This window comes from Ambystoma mexicanum, chromosome 9, assembly GCF_040938575.1.
Source record: "Ambystoma mexicanum isolate Mex_15411 chromosome 9, UKY_AmexF1_1, whole genome shotgun sequence".
NCBI classification, from domain to species: Eukaryota; Metazoa; Chordata; class Amphibia; order Caudata; family Ambystomatidae; genus Ambystoma; species Ambystoma mexicanum.
Window position 1 is genome coordinate 892601027 of NC_090931.1, and position 13847 is coordinate 892614873.

At 39.5% G+C, this 13847-nt stretch overlaps 1 protein-coding gene across 6 annotated transcripts in view; it reads right to left on the reverse strand.

Moving 5' to 3' along the window:
* HDAC4 (histone deacetylase 4) overlaps positions 1–13847 on the reverse strand; it is a 2586716-nt gene that overhangs the window by 826045 nt on the left and 1746824 nt on the right. For 5 of the 6 annotated variants that reach the window (XM_069616021.1, XM_069616018.1, XM_069616019.1 and 2 more), the window contains 5 exons: positions 4261–4392; positions 3877–3989; positions 3643–3759; positions 3143–3341; positions 2046–2266 (listed from right to left, as the gene is read on the reverse strand). In XM_069616021.1, coding sequence (XP_069472122.1) covers positions 2046–2266; positions 3143–3341; positions 3643–3759; positions 3877–3989; positions 4261–4392 — 782 coding nt within the window. The remainder of the gene's footprint in view (positions 1–2045; positions 2267–3142; positions 3342–3642; positions 3760–3876; positions 3990–4260; positions 4393–13847) is intronic. The other variant, XM_069616020.1, reaches the window with a different exon arrangement.

The following is a 13847-nucleotide window of genomic DNA, read 5'->3' on the forward strand; positions in this document are numbered from 1 at the left end:
ATACATTGTTACGCCATCCTGGGTGAGTAGCGCTCCATGGTCTGCATGAAGCTATGTGAATAAAAACTTATATGCTGAGTATTCTACAGGTACGAGGAGGTAAATTATCTATATACAATTGCACATCTCTGTGCTTTTCCAGATTTTTCCACAGATCCATTGGAATTAAATTGGATCCCTCTCTCTCCGTACGGAATAACTTCTTCCCTACACTAGATTAAATTTGCCAGCTTGCCTACAGACCTTTATCCACACCGCTGGGGGTGAGCCACTCTTTGTGCCTGTTATTGTTATATGTGTGCATTGAGTGCAGATATAGGTAGGACACAGACTATGTAGTGCATGTACGTGCTTAGATATGTTACATCTAGGTTAGTAGCCGACTGCATTAGGGATATACTGTTCCCCCTTTGGGGACACATTACCTTATAAGTCCATCACCTCAGTATGTTTCAGTCAATATTATCATTATATAATCTTTAATATCTGACATCAGCCCTTATTATTGTGGCATGCCTGTCTCTACCTTTGGCTCCCTATAGGCGTGCTATAGGAGATATCCTTCACAGGCAGGCATCTATCCTTGGTGATCAGCTGCTTCATTTCTGGTATTCTCAGATTTCCATTGCACAGTAAGTTACCTTCTTTTGGTTCAGACCAGACACTTGGTATTAGGGTGATGGTGATGAGGCAGGTCACAAACATCATTTTACACAAGGTGTTGTAAACTAAGGCGGACAATCATTTTCATTTTCTTTGTGGTGGCACATACAGTGGATGGTGCATCATTTTTAGGTTTCTATTTTTGATAGCACCCCGTGTTTCTATTACATTTTTCTTTGTTTGTTCTTTTTAACCCTTCAGTAATATTGGATTCTCACACCAACAGTGCTCCAACCATCCCTTGAGGTCCTGAAAAAGGCAGCCATTTCCACTGTATGCCGAAACGTCCCGACTGCACAACCTCTGCATTTTGGGGTGTCTTCATTTTCTCTGGGATGTAGACCTGGGATGTGTCTCTAGATTAGATTATAATTTCATATTTATGGTCTATGAAGTCTTGGTTTCCGGCTAACCTTGTTTGATTTAGCTAGACAGGGCCAGCTACCATAGGATTCAGTCCAATTTCTTGTCAATACTGTGGTCTGTATAGCCAAGCATTCACCTCTGCATTTACTCCTTGGCCTATTGTCAATTGCATCTGATAAAGGCCTATAAGTGATGTATATGCCGGATTGTTTGCGTTATAGGCTACACAGTATGTAATATCTGTTTTAGCACATCGCTATATATGCTTCGTTTTTCCATCAACTGTTGCAAATACATGTGTTGGTCTAAGGTGGTCTTTGCTCCGTTTACTTTGAAGCAGATTTTATGGAATTTAAAAATGTCTAATGTGTGTAGGACCTATGGGTCTATCCAATAAATAATTAATTTTTCCATGTACGTGTGGGCCTTCTATCAGATTGATTTCGATAAAGTCCATGATAGCTACCTGTTTTATATGTGAGTGTGGCTCTATAAAATTGCTTTTTCAATTGGTTCATTTAGGGGAACCCCTCCCCTTTTTTGTGATGGCTTTTACTCACCAGCACATTCTCATTCAACAGCAGGACTTCTATCCATCCCTAGCTCTTGTATAACAGTATGGCTTTTTGTCCCAGCAACACAGCACCTCTAAGCATAACCTATTGATCTACAAATCCCCACATCTCGATGTAATCTAGAGACACATACAGCCCTTCTCTGATCAACTGGTATGACTAGATTCTCATCAGGTTTCCCTCTCGCAAAATGAACCCTGTGCCCCAGAGCACTGACATCATCCCTGCGGGCGGCAAACCTTTCCCTGAAAGCAGTCTTAATAAACAGGATAATTATTGGTTATCCAAATGAGAACCATAAAATGAATCTAATGAGTCAACTGATCGCTCAATGAAACACACAAATAGGAAACCTCCAGATGTTTGTCCCTGTGCACAGAGGAAAATCCTTGGAAGGGTTGAGAAAACAAAACTCTTGTTTTTAACACCACAGGCGCTTACCTTATTGATATGTAGCTGCTGTTGCTGGAATTGCTGTTTGTGTTTCTCCAGGAACTGCTGATGCTGCTGTTGAATCACTAGCTGTTGTAGGGCTTGAGCATTCTGCGGGAGTGGTGCTGACTGTGTGCGGCCCAGTGGGCGATGCTGTCTCAGTTTGTGAATTGTAGGAGACACCCGGTCTGCATGTAGGGGCAATGCCCCCAAGCCTGAAAGATACCAGTCTAAAGATAATACAGAGGGGACACAAAACAGCAGAGGAGAGAGAAAAGAGAAGGGGGATGGAAGAGGGGAAGTGTCATTCAGTAAACTCTCCAGTAACAAAGAGTAGAGCAGGAACAAAGCAATTGCCTTTCACTTAAGGAGGCAGCAACTGCACACAGAGCACATCCTTGAACCTTCTTGTATCTTGCTCTTTGCCACTGGTACTCTAAGGTGCAAGGTCTATTCATACTCAATAACAGTCGCAAATTGCACTAGATCTCAGCAGGTCTCGTTATAGAGCAAGGCAAAGAGTTACCAAAATTAGCAACTTTAAGAAAGCTTAAGTGACAGTTCTCATCTGTAATATGTTACATGTAAATCTGGGCTTTACAGTATCCTGTATTCAAATTAAATGGCTAGATCGCAGTGGCCTCTTTCGAAATATGTCACATTGAAATCCTTCATTGGCCTGAAAATCTGATCTTTAATGAGGTGGGTCCAACATAAGGGACCATGAAAACGAGAACCAAATAGACTATGAGGTGGGCTGATGCATGCTAATTAAGGGAATGATGGCCCACTCTCGCTAGAGGTAAAAGAAAACAGGGACATTAAGCTGGGCACATACTTCTCAAAGAAACAGCCACATTGTGGGCACATACTCCATGACCACAGGCAAACGTGATAATTACGTTTATCTGAGTTTAAGACGTGTGTGGAACAGGAATGCTACACTTCAGGTACAAGTTACTCCACTCCTAGAGCCTAATAAGTATCAAGGCAGTCCTAAATAACTGATATGGAAATCAATAAAGCCACTGAATTTTGACATTTGTATTTAGATTGTTGGACACAAGAACACTTTCACAAAGCAATACTTTATTTTAGCTTCTTACCTGTGACCAGGGGATTCTGTGATGATGGCTGGTCTAATAAGACCATGTGTTGTAGGAGTGCACTGTGTCCATTTCCTCCGTCTCTATCCAAGGTGCTGGAGCTCAGGTACGGTGGCAGGTGAGCACCGGGAAACAGAGTAATGTGCTGTTGCATATTGGTGAGAGGCAAACGCTCAGTCTCTTGCTGTCCTGCTCCACCCTACAATGAGGCATCTAGTCAGAAGAGGTATGGATTTTGCCATGTGTCTGCATAATGACCATCACACAATACTAAGATATTTATCTGTTCATCCATTATCCAAAGGAATTCTTAGGAATATGTCTGCCAGTACAAACTCATCAACATAAAAACTCTGGCTGCCGAAACAGCTAAGACCAATGCATGCATGCATAGTACACTAAAGAAGGAGATGCAATGACATCCCAACCATCCATCCCTGAAAATGTCTCACTCCATTCATGCCTTCACACTACAAAAGGTCCCTGGACTAAGAACTTACATTGGATGTTGCCGTGGCTGGTAGCCCAAGTGTGATATTTGGTAGGGATGGTGATGTGTAAAGGGGAAGTTGGCTGATAGCACCATCTCGATTTGTCAATCTCTGAACCAGGCCAGGCTGAAAACCAAAGAGACATTAGAAACTATTGAGTAAAGTTTGCTGGATTTGGTGTAAAACTAGAGCCATTACTGCAAAGGTGCACTTAGTGTATTTAGTAAGACCACTGACTAGCACCTCTGTTTGTTTACTTGGAACAGATCCGGTAATTCCATTTTCTGCACTGATGTTATTAGAGCTGTTATTGGGTGAGCTTGGACCAGATCCCGGAGCGCTGTTACACACAGAGTCTGTAAGCAAAGTACCAGAAACTACAATGAGGGAAAATCAAACTTACAATGAAGCGATTAGGCAAATATGTCTGATAACACCCATTGCAGTGAAACCAGAAACATTGGGAGAAGTGACAGCTGAGGAGAATAAAGCCCCTCAAATGTTTAAAAGGACACAATCTAGGTGACTCAAAGAAAGCATGCAAATCTTAAAGGCGAACTTAAATGATATTTCCTGTTGGTATGTTGTAGGGATGGTCTGAAGAGGACATGCACCGTGCACTGGTACCTGCAATGTCCAAGGAGCGTTTCTTCAGAGCGGTAATCCCTGGCCCTTCCTTTCGGCGCAGAAGAGGGCTGCTACGTCTCTCTGTTACTTTTTGCTTCAGCCTGGATCGCAATTTCAAATTCGGCTCAGATGCTATATAGGGAGAGAACATTAGATATTCAACTGTGCACCGAAAGCTAAATAAGGAGAGTTGCCCACAACACACCAAATTCTTAGCCCCAGGTACGGGGAGCATCTGTGGCAAAGCGATTGCATACAGTTAATATTTGCAAAAACACATTTTGATACCATTTTTAAACCAAGCCAGAAATATCTGGACCATTCTTTGCAAACCCTGTAAAAAATAGAATGGGAATAGTTTACTGCTGGGTTAAAATCAATGGATAAGAGAATACAAAGTTGCTTACTTCCAGTAATGGGTGTACAGGGATAAGGCATTCTATACATAGCAACACATGCTTGTAAGAATAAATTACATCAACAGTGAGAAATCTAAGGTATGCCAAGACTCAACACACAACCACCATTTCCATTACCTTCTAGACCTAGAAACTGCTAATTCCAGGAATAGAATGATTGGAAGGTCCCTTCATAAATCGAAGCATAGCAATCACTATTAAATGTTGTTGGGTAAACACTGAAACAGGTAAACTTTCTTTGCTTATCAAACATGCAATTTTATGTTGAGAATTGGTTTACTTTGGTGCTGAACACAAACGTCTTGTGATGCGCCCACTTCATACCTCAGAGTCATATATATAAGAGGAAAAAGATCAAATAGTGAAGGTTGACCGTAACAAAGCTTGTACGAGTTTTGAGCCTGGGCTAACCAACTTTAATATCAACCCTAGCATTGTAGTCTAAAGAATGCTAGTCTCAGGAATGAAAGGTATCTCCAAAGTGAGCTTTCCAAATATTAACAAGTTAGTGTATGATTGGAGTATTAAAGCACTACTTTGCTAGAAGTAGCACATGCATTTACCCCATTAATGGCAAATGTCCAGTCCATAACAGAAACGTATGCATTAAGTCCTCTGCCTGGAGCTTCTTTGCTTAACGGCAAACACAAAGTCCTGCCTTGTCGGTCTTAAGCATTTTCTTTCTAACCAGATACCACACAAGGACCCTAAGAGGCCACAGCACAAAAACACTGCTCAACAGAAGCTGAATTCTTAGTAATGAAAGATGGTGAAAAGAAACATTATGATCAGAAACCATGTTTATTAAGGATGTAACATTCTCATACAATCCCCATCTCTCAGTTTATAATACTTCCCCAAGTTCAGAGTCGCTAGACTCATCTGAGTTACTTCAGAAGGAACTTGGCTATGCTTATTCCTGACAGGAGCAATAATAAAATGAGAACATTTAGGACACAACATTCCGTGTTTCACGCATTAGGAGTTGCAAATTACTTCATAATATAAACCACTCAAAAGGAACTAATACAGGAAAAAAAGACAAAAGCCTCAAACAAATCTTTAGGCAAATCTAAAAAGCACCAAAATGAAATAAAAAATGCAAACTTGCCCTGGGACTTTCAGGCTTTAACATATTCATTCAGCACTGATGAAGGATTCTGCACTTAATCCAATACCACAGAAACTACAACAAAGTGAGTCAGGAAGAATGCCCTGCTCCACAAATGGTTAGCTATAAGAGTGCAATACTTCATGTCCAAGGGTTTGGAAATTTTAGGCCTGTAATGGAGGCTGTGTGAATAAAGAATCCCTTGTTCCACAATAGAAGCCTCCATGTACAGCAAGGGTTTATGTGGGGGTTCATGTTTATGCTAGCCACAGGCTTGCAGGAGCTGAAACCTCCCAACATTTTGACAACAGTATGGCAAACTAGACATGGCAGAGCCATCATAAGATGTCCTTGTCTTTTATACAGACTCTTTATTTGTATTTTATTTGAAATATTTATAGCGCCTTATGCCAAAGCGCTGAACAAGGTACTCTTACAGTACAATTAAAGTAAAACCACAAGCTATTCAAAATTGTCTTAAGCCTGGGGAAGGTTGTTTTTAGAGAAGTACGAAATAAAGAGTAAGAAGTAATAGCACGAAGAGAGAGAGGAAGAGCGTTCCAGTGATATTGGGCAAGCAACAAAACCGTGACTGAGCGCAAGGGGGTTGAAGAACTGATAACAAGAATTGAGTCTGAGAACTTAAAGCACATAAAAAGAGACCAGAGTTGAAAAATACAGAGGCGCAAGATCAAAAAGAGAATGAAATACAATACAAAGAAAATTGAACTAAGGCGCAAGTGAAAGGATAGACATCCAAGAGGATGACAGCGAAATAGAATCATGATGGGAAAGTAAATATAACAAACTAACGGCAGCATTGACTTTGCCAAACAACAGACTTGGAGACCAAAGAGTAAGGTACAGCAATAGAATAAGCGTGAAGAAATCAAATGTTTAGTAACATTAAACGTGAGAAAAGGACAAGCTTTCAGAATATTGAAAAGGTGATAACGACAGGAGCAAGATATAGTCAAGATATGATTAGAAAAAGATAAATCAGTATCAAGATTAAGACCAAGATTACGAGCAGAACCAGAAATAGGAAGAAGAGAAGGCAGGAAAGAGATAAAAGGAGGAGGAGTAGGAAGAAGAGTGTTAGCAGAGAAATGGAGAACTTTTGTTTTGGTTGTGTTCAGAACAAGAACATAAGACATTCATGTTTTGATGACTGAAAGGCAAGAAGCAAGACTGCTGTGAATGGAAAACATGAAAGGCGAGAAACACAGAAAGAGCTGGGTATCATCCACATAGAAATTATGTGAGATACCGAAAGATGAGATAATATCCACTAAAGTAGAAGTGTAAAGAGGAAAGGTCCAAGAACAGGGGAACGCCATGAAGAAGAGGTGAAATATAGATCCCAGCTCAAGTAACAAAGTATTTTCCAGAATAGGAAGAATTGTGGCATGCTTAAAAGAAGGAAAAGTGGATGTAAAAAGAGAAATATTTCAAAAGGGCAGTAAGATAAGAAATCAGTGAGGGATAGACTTTCGGTATAAGTGATGAAGGAATAGGATCAGAGAGAAACTGTGGCATGGACACGGACTAGAACAGACTAAGTATCAGAATTGGAAATGGGGGGAAATTATAAAATGGTTCGAATTGTAGAAAAAGAAAAAGAGAAAGAAGAATAATGGCAGCTCGAAGAGTGGCCCCTTTTGAAGAGAAATAAGAAGCAAAGTCTGAGGAAGTTAAAGTGGAGTTAAGAGAACAGTCAGGCGACGGAGGAGAAAGTAGACGAGAGAGTGATTGAGACAAACGCCGAGGGTGAGCAGATTGAGCACACAGAAGATCAGAGTAACATGAACATTTAGCTGCCAAAAGAACCTTGTCGTATAGTGCACGATAGGAGGAAAAAGATGAAAGATCAGAAGCAAACAGTTTTGCGTCAACGTCTTTCAAGGGGGCATGCCGCATAGAGTCAGATGAGAGACACAACACGGTTGGGGTGGCTTCCGAGAAGGAGAAAAGGAAAAAGTTGGATATAAAGAGTTAACAGAGAAAGAGAGCAAAGAAAAAAGAGCAGAGGCTGCATCATCAGCGGATAGAGCAGTAAAGAAAGAATGAGATGGAAGGCTAGCAAAACAAGATGAGGCGAGCAAAGAGGTGTTGAAAGCTGAAGATTCTGAAGAGAACAGATTGGTACACCAGAACACAATGATTTAGTTAGAGGAGAAGAAGGGAGAATAGAAAGAAATAGAAGATGAGGATCAGAAGAATAAATAAGGTGAGCAAAAACAGAAGAAGTAGACAGTGGTGACGTAAAGAAAAGGTCCAAACAGGACTCAGATACATGAAAGGAAGGGGTATGAAGAGCAAAACGATAAAAAACAAGAATAGCAAGAAGTGGAAGAGAAGAGTGAATAGAGGAAAGATGTAAATTATAGTCACCCAAGAGTATAAATAAGGTTGGACATCGCAAAATAACAGATATTAGAGCATCCATGTCATCACAAAATGTGGCCATAGTTCCAGGGGGACGGTAAACAAGCAAGAAAGTCAAGAGTAAGGTTTGGAAAAAGTAGTCCAAAAATATTCAAAGGAAATAAAAGTTGGAAGAGAAAAAGAAACAGGAGTGGAGATAAACAATGAGTGAAAAAGAATACCAGTTGCCCCTCCCTCAGCCAGTAGGTCGAGGAGTGTGCAGAAAAGAGAGAGCAGAAGTGGAAAGAAACAGGGATAGCTGTGTTAATCGACAAAAAGCAAGTCTCTGTAATACATAAAAAGTGCAAATTCAGACGAATTAAAACATCTAAGACTTGAGTGGGCTTTGTTACTAAGTGAGCATTCCAAAGAGCCAAATTAATAGGGAACAAATGAGAAGAACAAAAGGGGTAAATAAGATTAGAGTAGATACAATTTGATAAATGAGGAGCAGGGCCATGGGAAGTACAGCAATTGGAATTGGGGATGTCATAGCAGCAGTTGTAACAATAGAAACACAGATTAATGAAAGGAGCGATATTGTAGCAAGCACTATGATGATTTATTTTAATACTGAGTTGCCGGAGAAACCTCCATCAGTGTTGAATATATATTTAGGGAACAGCTGCAGATTTTATACTATTAATGATTGAAAATGAATCCTGGGACTTCGACAAATTAATTTCACAGGCTAAAATGGGTTTCCAATCTGCTTCCTGCAAAGTAAACTGAATCACAAAAAAAAACTCTTTAAATCGTTGCCATGCTGACTAGACTTTGATATGTGTTCTGTAATATGCTGCACTGTAAAGGTCTTTCCCAGAACTACCATCGAAAGGTTGCTAGACTCTAAAGTAACTCACAGGATAGTGTAGAGCAATCTTAAATTGTCCAAAATCAGTTGTGAAATAATCAACTAATTCTGGCTTTCAGGCTCACTTCATATTTCATTCTTGTAATTGTAGCACTTCATTTATAATGTGAACAAAGTACAAGTACTGTACAATAATGTGAAATGGCATGGGTTTCATGAAGCGAGGACTGTGGAATAACAGTAAGCTTTTCTGCAAGCTGTTACATAGCCATCTACTTATCGCTAGTGATGGTAGATGAGAAAAGTGTGTAGTGATCCGTTTGCATTAATAGCTTTTGGGTGTGTTTATGCAGTAGTTGTGTTCTGCCACTTCACTTGCATATTAATATTTTGCAAAACAGGCATATTAAGATGGGACATTAGTGAATGAGTGTACTTAATGAAAACATTAAGCTGATGTTTGTAGACCCTCTTAAGGGGGGACTGTACAATCCCTCTGAATATCTTTTTAAGTTTTTCTTTAAGTGTTGAAGGGGACTGAGGAGTAAAACGAAAATGGTTTTCTGTAAAGTGAAGAATGGCAGACTGCTGCTCCCTGATAGGTGACACAAAGCCACATGGTATACCATACTGTGCCAGTGCTCTAGGGAGGGGAATGCCTGCCACCTACGTGGAGAAATGCCTAGATATTATACATTAGGGATTCCCCAGAGAGCTTCCAGGTGCCCCAGCCAGCATGTTTGAGGGATTGGGACTGAGCCTACCTATGGTTTAATTAGATTCAAGCCCTCCCAACCAGAATGTGTTAAAAACAACTCAAGAGTGCACAGATATATCCTGGCTTATTTCTTACTGATCCTCAATCTAATCAATATAAACATGACAAAGACCTCTTAGTACTTAACATTTTCACACATTAATTTATTATCGACATGTTTCTGTCCTGCTTTCTTCAGTGCATAGAACTTTCTTCAGGGATAACTATTTTTTCAAAACCTTATTGTCCAGTGGTTTGAACTACATGATCTGAAGACATATACTGTAGTCTTCATCTGTGGATAACATTCAGATAAATCACAATTAATACAAAAGCTGCATTCCATAAATGGTAAATAAAACATCAATGTGTGCCATCAACTCAGGATACATGCATTTGTGTGGCAAGTTTCTAAATTAAAAATATTAATTTCACATAGAAAATGTATGGATGCGGATTGTCTTTTTTAATTTATTGATCCATATATTATGGATCCTTTTCAGATATTACTACTCCAGTCTTGTCTTAATTTATGCCTATAAATTATGAATGCAAGAAAATTGATTATTTTTGCTTTTATTTTATTAAAAGTCTTATTCTAATCTGTGCTGACACATTGAAAATATGAACCATTCTATTCCTTATACAGCAACCTTTCGGTTTATATGTTTAATTCCCAATATTGTTAATCATTTTATTTGTTCATTGATATACAGATTCCTTTTAGGTAACCCCTCTTGATTGCTTTTGGTTTGAAATAAATATTGTGACAGTAATATTGCTTGGACTCCTCGCTTGTGAAAATATGGATTAGTGCAGTTATTTGTAAGAGCTTATGAGCGTGATTCAAATTACTTTAGCATGGCTTCTGTTGCTCTATAGGAGAATGCTTACCATGAGGGAACTCACACTGCCATAAGCTGTGCATTCCACATAAAACATGCTGCCCAAATGTGGACCTATTTCAGTGGTTACTAATAATGTATCTTTGTACAAAAAGGTTCCATTGTTGTCTCCAGAGCTATTCAATTACATGAGCTGACCCTTCAATTGCAGATTTACACCAATCCACATCCTCAGTGAGACCCTCTTCGTGACATTTTGTAGGGGAATAAAACAATTTGATCACATTTTAGTAGTGTTTGTTTTTTCTAAACACTATATGGTCCTTACAATTTCTGCATCACTGTCATTTAAACTCCTGATGATTGTGTCCAAGTGTCAGTAAATGTTTCACCTAAGGGGCTGTTTCTATTTATAGTACACTAGCAGTTGTTCCCATGCTTTGCACAGTAATTCCTACTAAAAAGAAAAATAATTATACAAAAGCCATATTGATATTTTATACTTTTTACATTGTCTACACCATGGAACCTACCCACATGCCAAAAATCAGGGTTGTAGCATGTTGGGAAGTATGCTGGACATTTCGAACAGACACACGCACGTATCCACAGAAATTTCCTATGTTCTTTGATTAATGTTTTCACCTTTCTCACATCCCCCTCCTCCCAAATCATTCTTGCCACACGGGCATGTGATCATGTAGATAATATTGCTTCCTCAATTGGTGAAATCATTTTGAATCCACATTTCGGGTAAACCAACATCAACCTTTTGAAATGTCTGTGTCAAATGTCAAACATCACAATGCCCACAAGAAAAATGCCTTTGATTGTCTGCATACCACTAACGCCAATGTGTTTCTTAGGGCTTTTAGTGAAGATGTTTATCATTACCACGTTCCTTATATTTTGGTTCGTCTTAAAAAGGTCAATAAAGGTGGTTCCAAGTTTCCTCTAGCTTTTTTTGAAAAGGTCACCATTTTTATCAAGGATCCCCTTGATTTTTTAACACAGGTTTGAGTATGCATTCACACATCATTTTGTCATTGTCTTGAGATTTTTCTGACATCTAAGAGTATTCCTGTTATTATTAGAGGCTCTCTTAGTTGCCTTCCTCACTTTTTTCTTAATGTGGCCTCTCCAACTTTTTTTCTCTTCCAATGCATCTTAAGAGTACTTCTAGGAAGAAATGGAAAGTTTGGTTATATGATCAAATGTGAATTCTTTTCAGTTAACGGGAACTTAATTGATGATTTATATCTTTTATACGTATCGCTAAAAGTATAGAAATGGCGATACTGTGCTTTATAAATCTCAATAAATAGAAAATACTAGTAATGTTGCTTATCAAGTGTCTGAATAGTATTTTGGCAAACACAGGTCATACCGATTTAGAGGTCCATTTGAATTCAACTTCTCTACAAACATGCAAGTGGCATACAATTATCCAGATTCTGAATATATGATTTATACAGGCTGAACATATTTATAACAGTACGATTACCATTCGAGCTCTTGCAAGGAGTTCTAAAACGTCTGCTCCAACATGGTGATGATTTCAAAAAACGATAATTTCATATTGCCTCTTTTCACACATGATATTTAGGACCTCAATGCACCATCACTCTTTCCTCTAAAAGCTTGTCTTTTCTTACAATGTTTCAGCAGCCTTCAGGTGGTGAACAAAGAAAAGGGCACCATCTCCATTTTAATTTTAGGTAAAAAAATCACCTTTCTAGAACTCACTGCTTTCAGTAGATCGAGGGCCCTGGTAGCCAATGTTTATATAAAAAAGGGGTTTCTCTCTCTCAAACAGCGAGATGCATGGACAAACCAATGAATGTTCTAAATTATTGCATTTGTTATTAACAGAAAGGCAGTCCTCTAATCGTTTTTAGTTTGGGCTATTAGGTGTCACTTACGACACCTATAAGCAGAAACTATTGCATAAGTGTACAGATAGGGGGAAATGGCATATGAGGAGGGACACACAGCTTGTAGGTGTCGTATAGTTATTTTCCCATCGAATGACTGCCCAGGGCCATGCTATTCCATATGGCCATTTACACCAGTTCCTGTCCCTCCCCACCACAAACCCCTCCTCGTGAGAACTCTTTGAGCTTGCTTTGATCAAGCTTTGACATAAAACCGGCCCCAAAAACGACATAGATAGGAAAACTTCCGACACTTTTGTGTCCTATGGGAAACGGCTTTATAAGCGTACCGAGGGTTCCCAGTCTGTCGACGGGGAATATCCTAAGCATGTGAATCCATGAAAGATCCAATGCTGGAGAATTGGAGTTGTAAACCTGCTACTAGTGTAATAAAGCTGTCTTAACTAGGTCGGCCCTCAGCCACTCTATTTATAAGCACTATGCGTGTCCTTCACTGAAACCATGTGTAAAAAAAAAAAAACATTGACTAAGCCAAAGTTTTTGCCTTGTGTATAAGTATGAGGCATTTGCCAAAGCACTTCTATTAGATGCCCAGGTACTTGCACCATTGTTTCACCTGCTACCATCAATGCCCAGTTGATACCACTATGGTTGTGCCTGGCAAGTGTCTTTCCCATGCCTACAGAATAGCGCACACTGTTGGCATTGCCAATGCTCGTTTCGGAATGCTATGGAACTCGGGTGTTGTGCTCTAGCCACGCTATCTCCGACACTTGGGATTCTATCCTCCTAGGAAGTGTAATATACACCATGGGTTTTCAACAGTAGTGGTGCATACTTTTTTGGACCCGGGTAATTCCTAGCAGTGATTTGCTGACCACCCTCACACTTTCCTTTTCACCCTTACTTCTGTTATATTTTTTTGTATTTACTCGTTTGCAGCCAATTAAGGCTTTTACAAGAATGGAGTGAAAAAAAAGAAAGACTTTGAAGTTTGAGACGTAGGGTGGTAGGAAGACTGAAAGATCTGGAAAATCAGGAGAGAATGTTTGTGTCTAGTTTACACTAAAAGCTAAAAATGAAAGATTTTCAATTTTATACATCGCCAGTTTTAGAATTTTTGCTGCTGCGATCGTCCATTTAGTATTGTCAATGGACAACAGACGAGTCCACCAAAGGTCCTCCTCCCGGAGGTCGCTGTCCAAAAACAGTGGTGAGATGTAGGTCTTACTGAAGGTTTGCGTTGCGGGGCATTTCATCATTAGATGGTGAATGGTTTCCGGCTGGTCAATGTCCTGACAAAGTCTCCATACATTTGT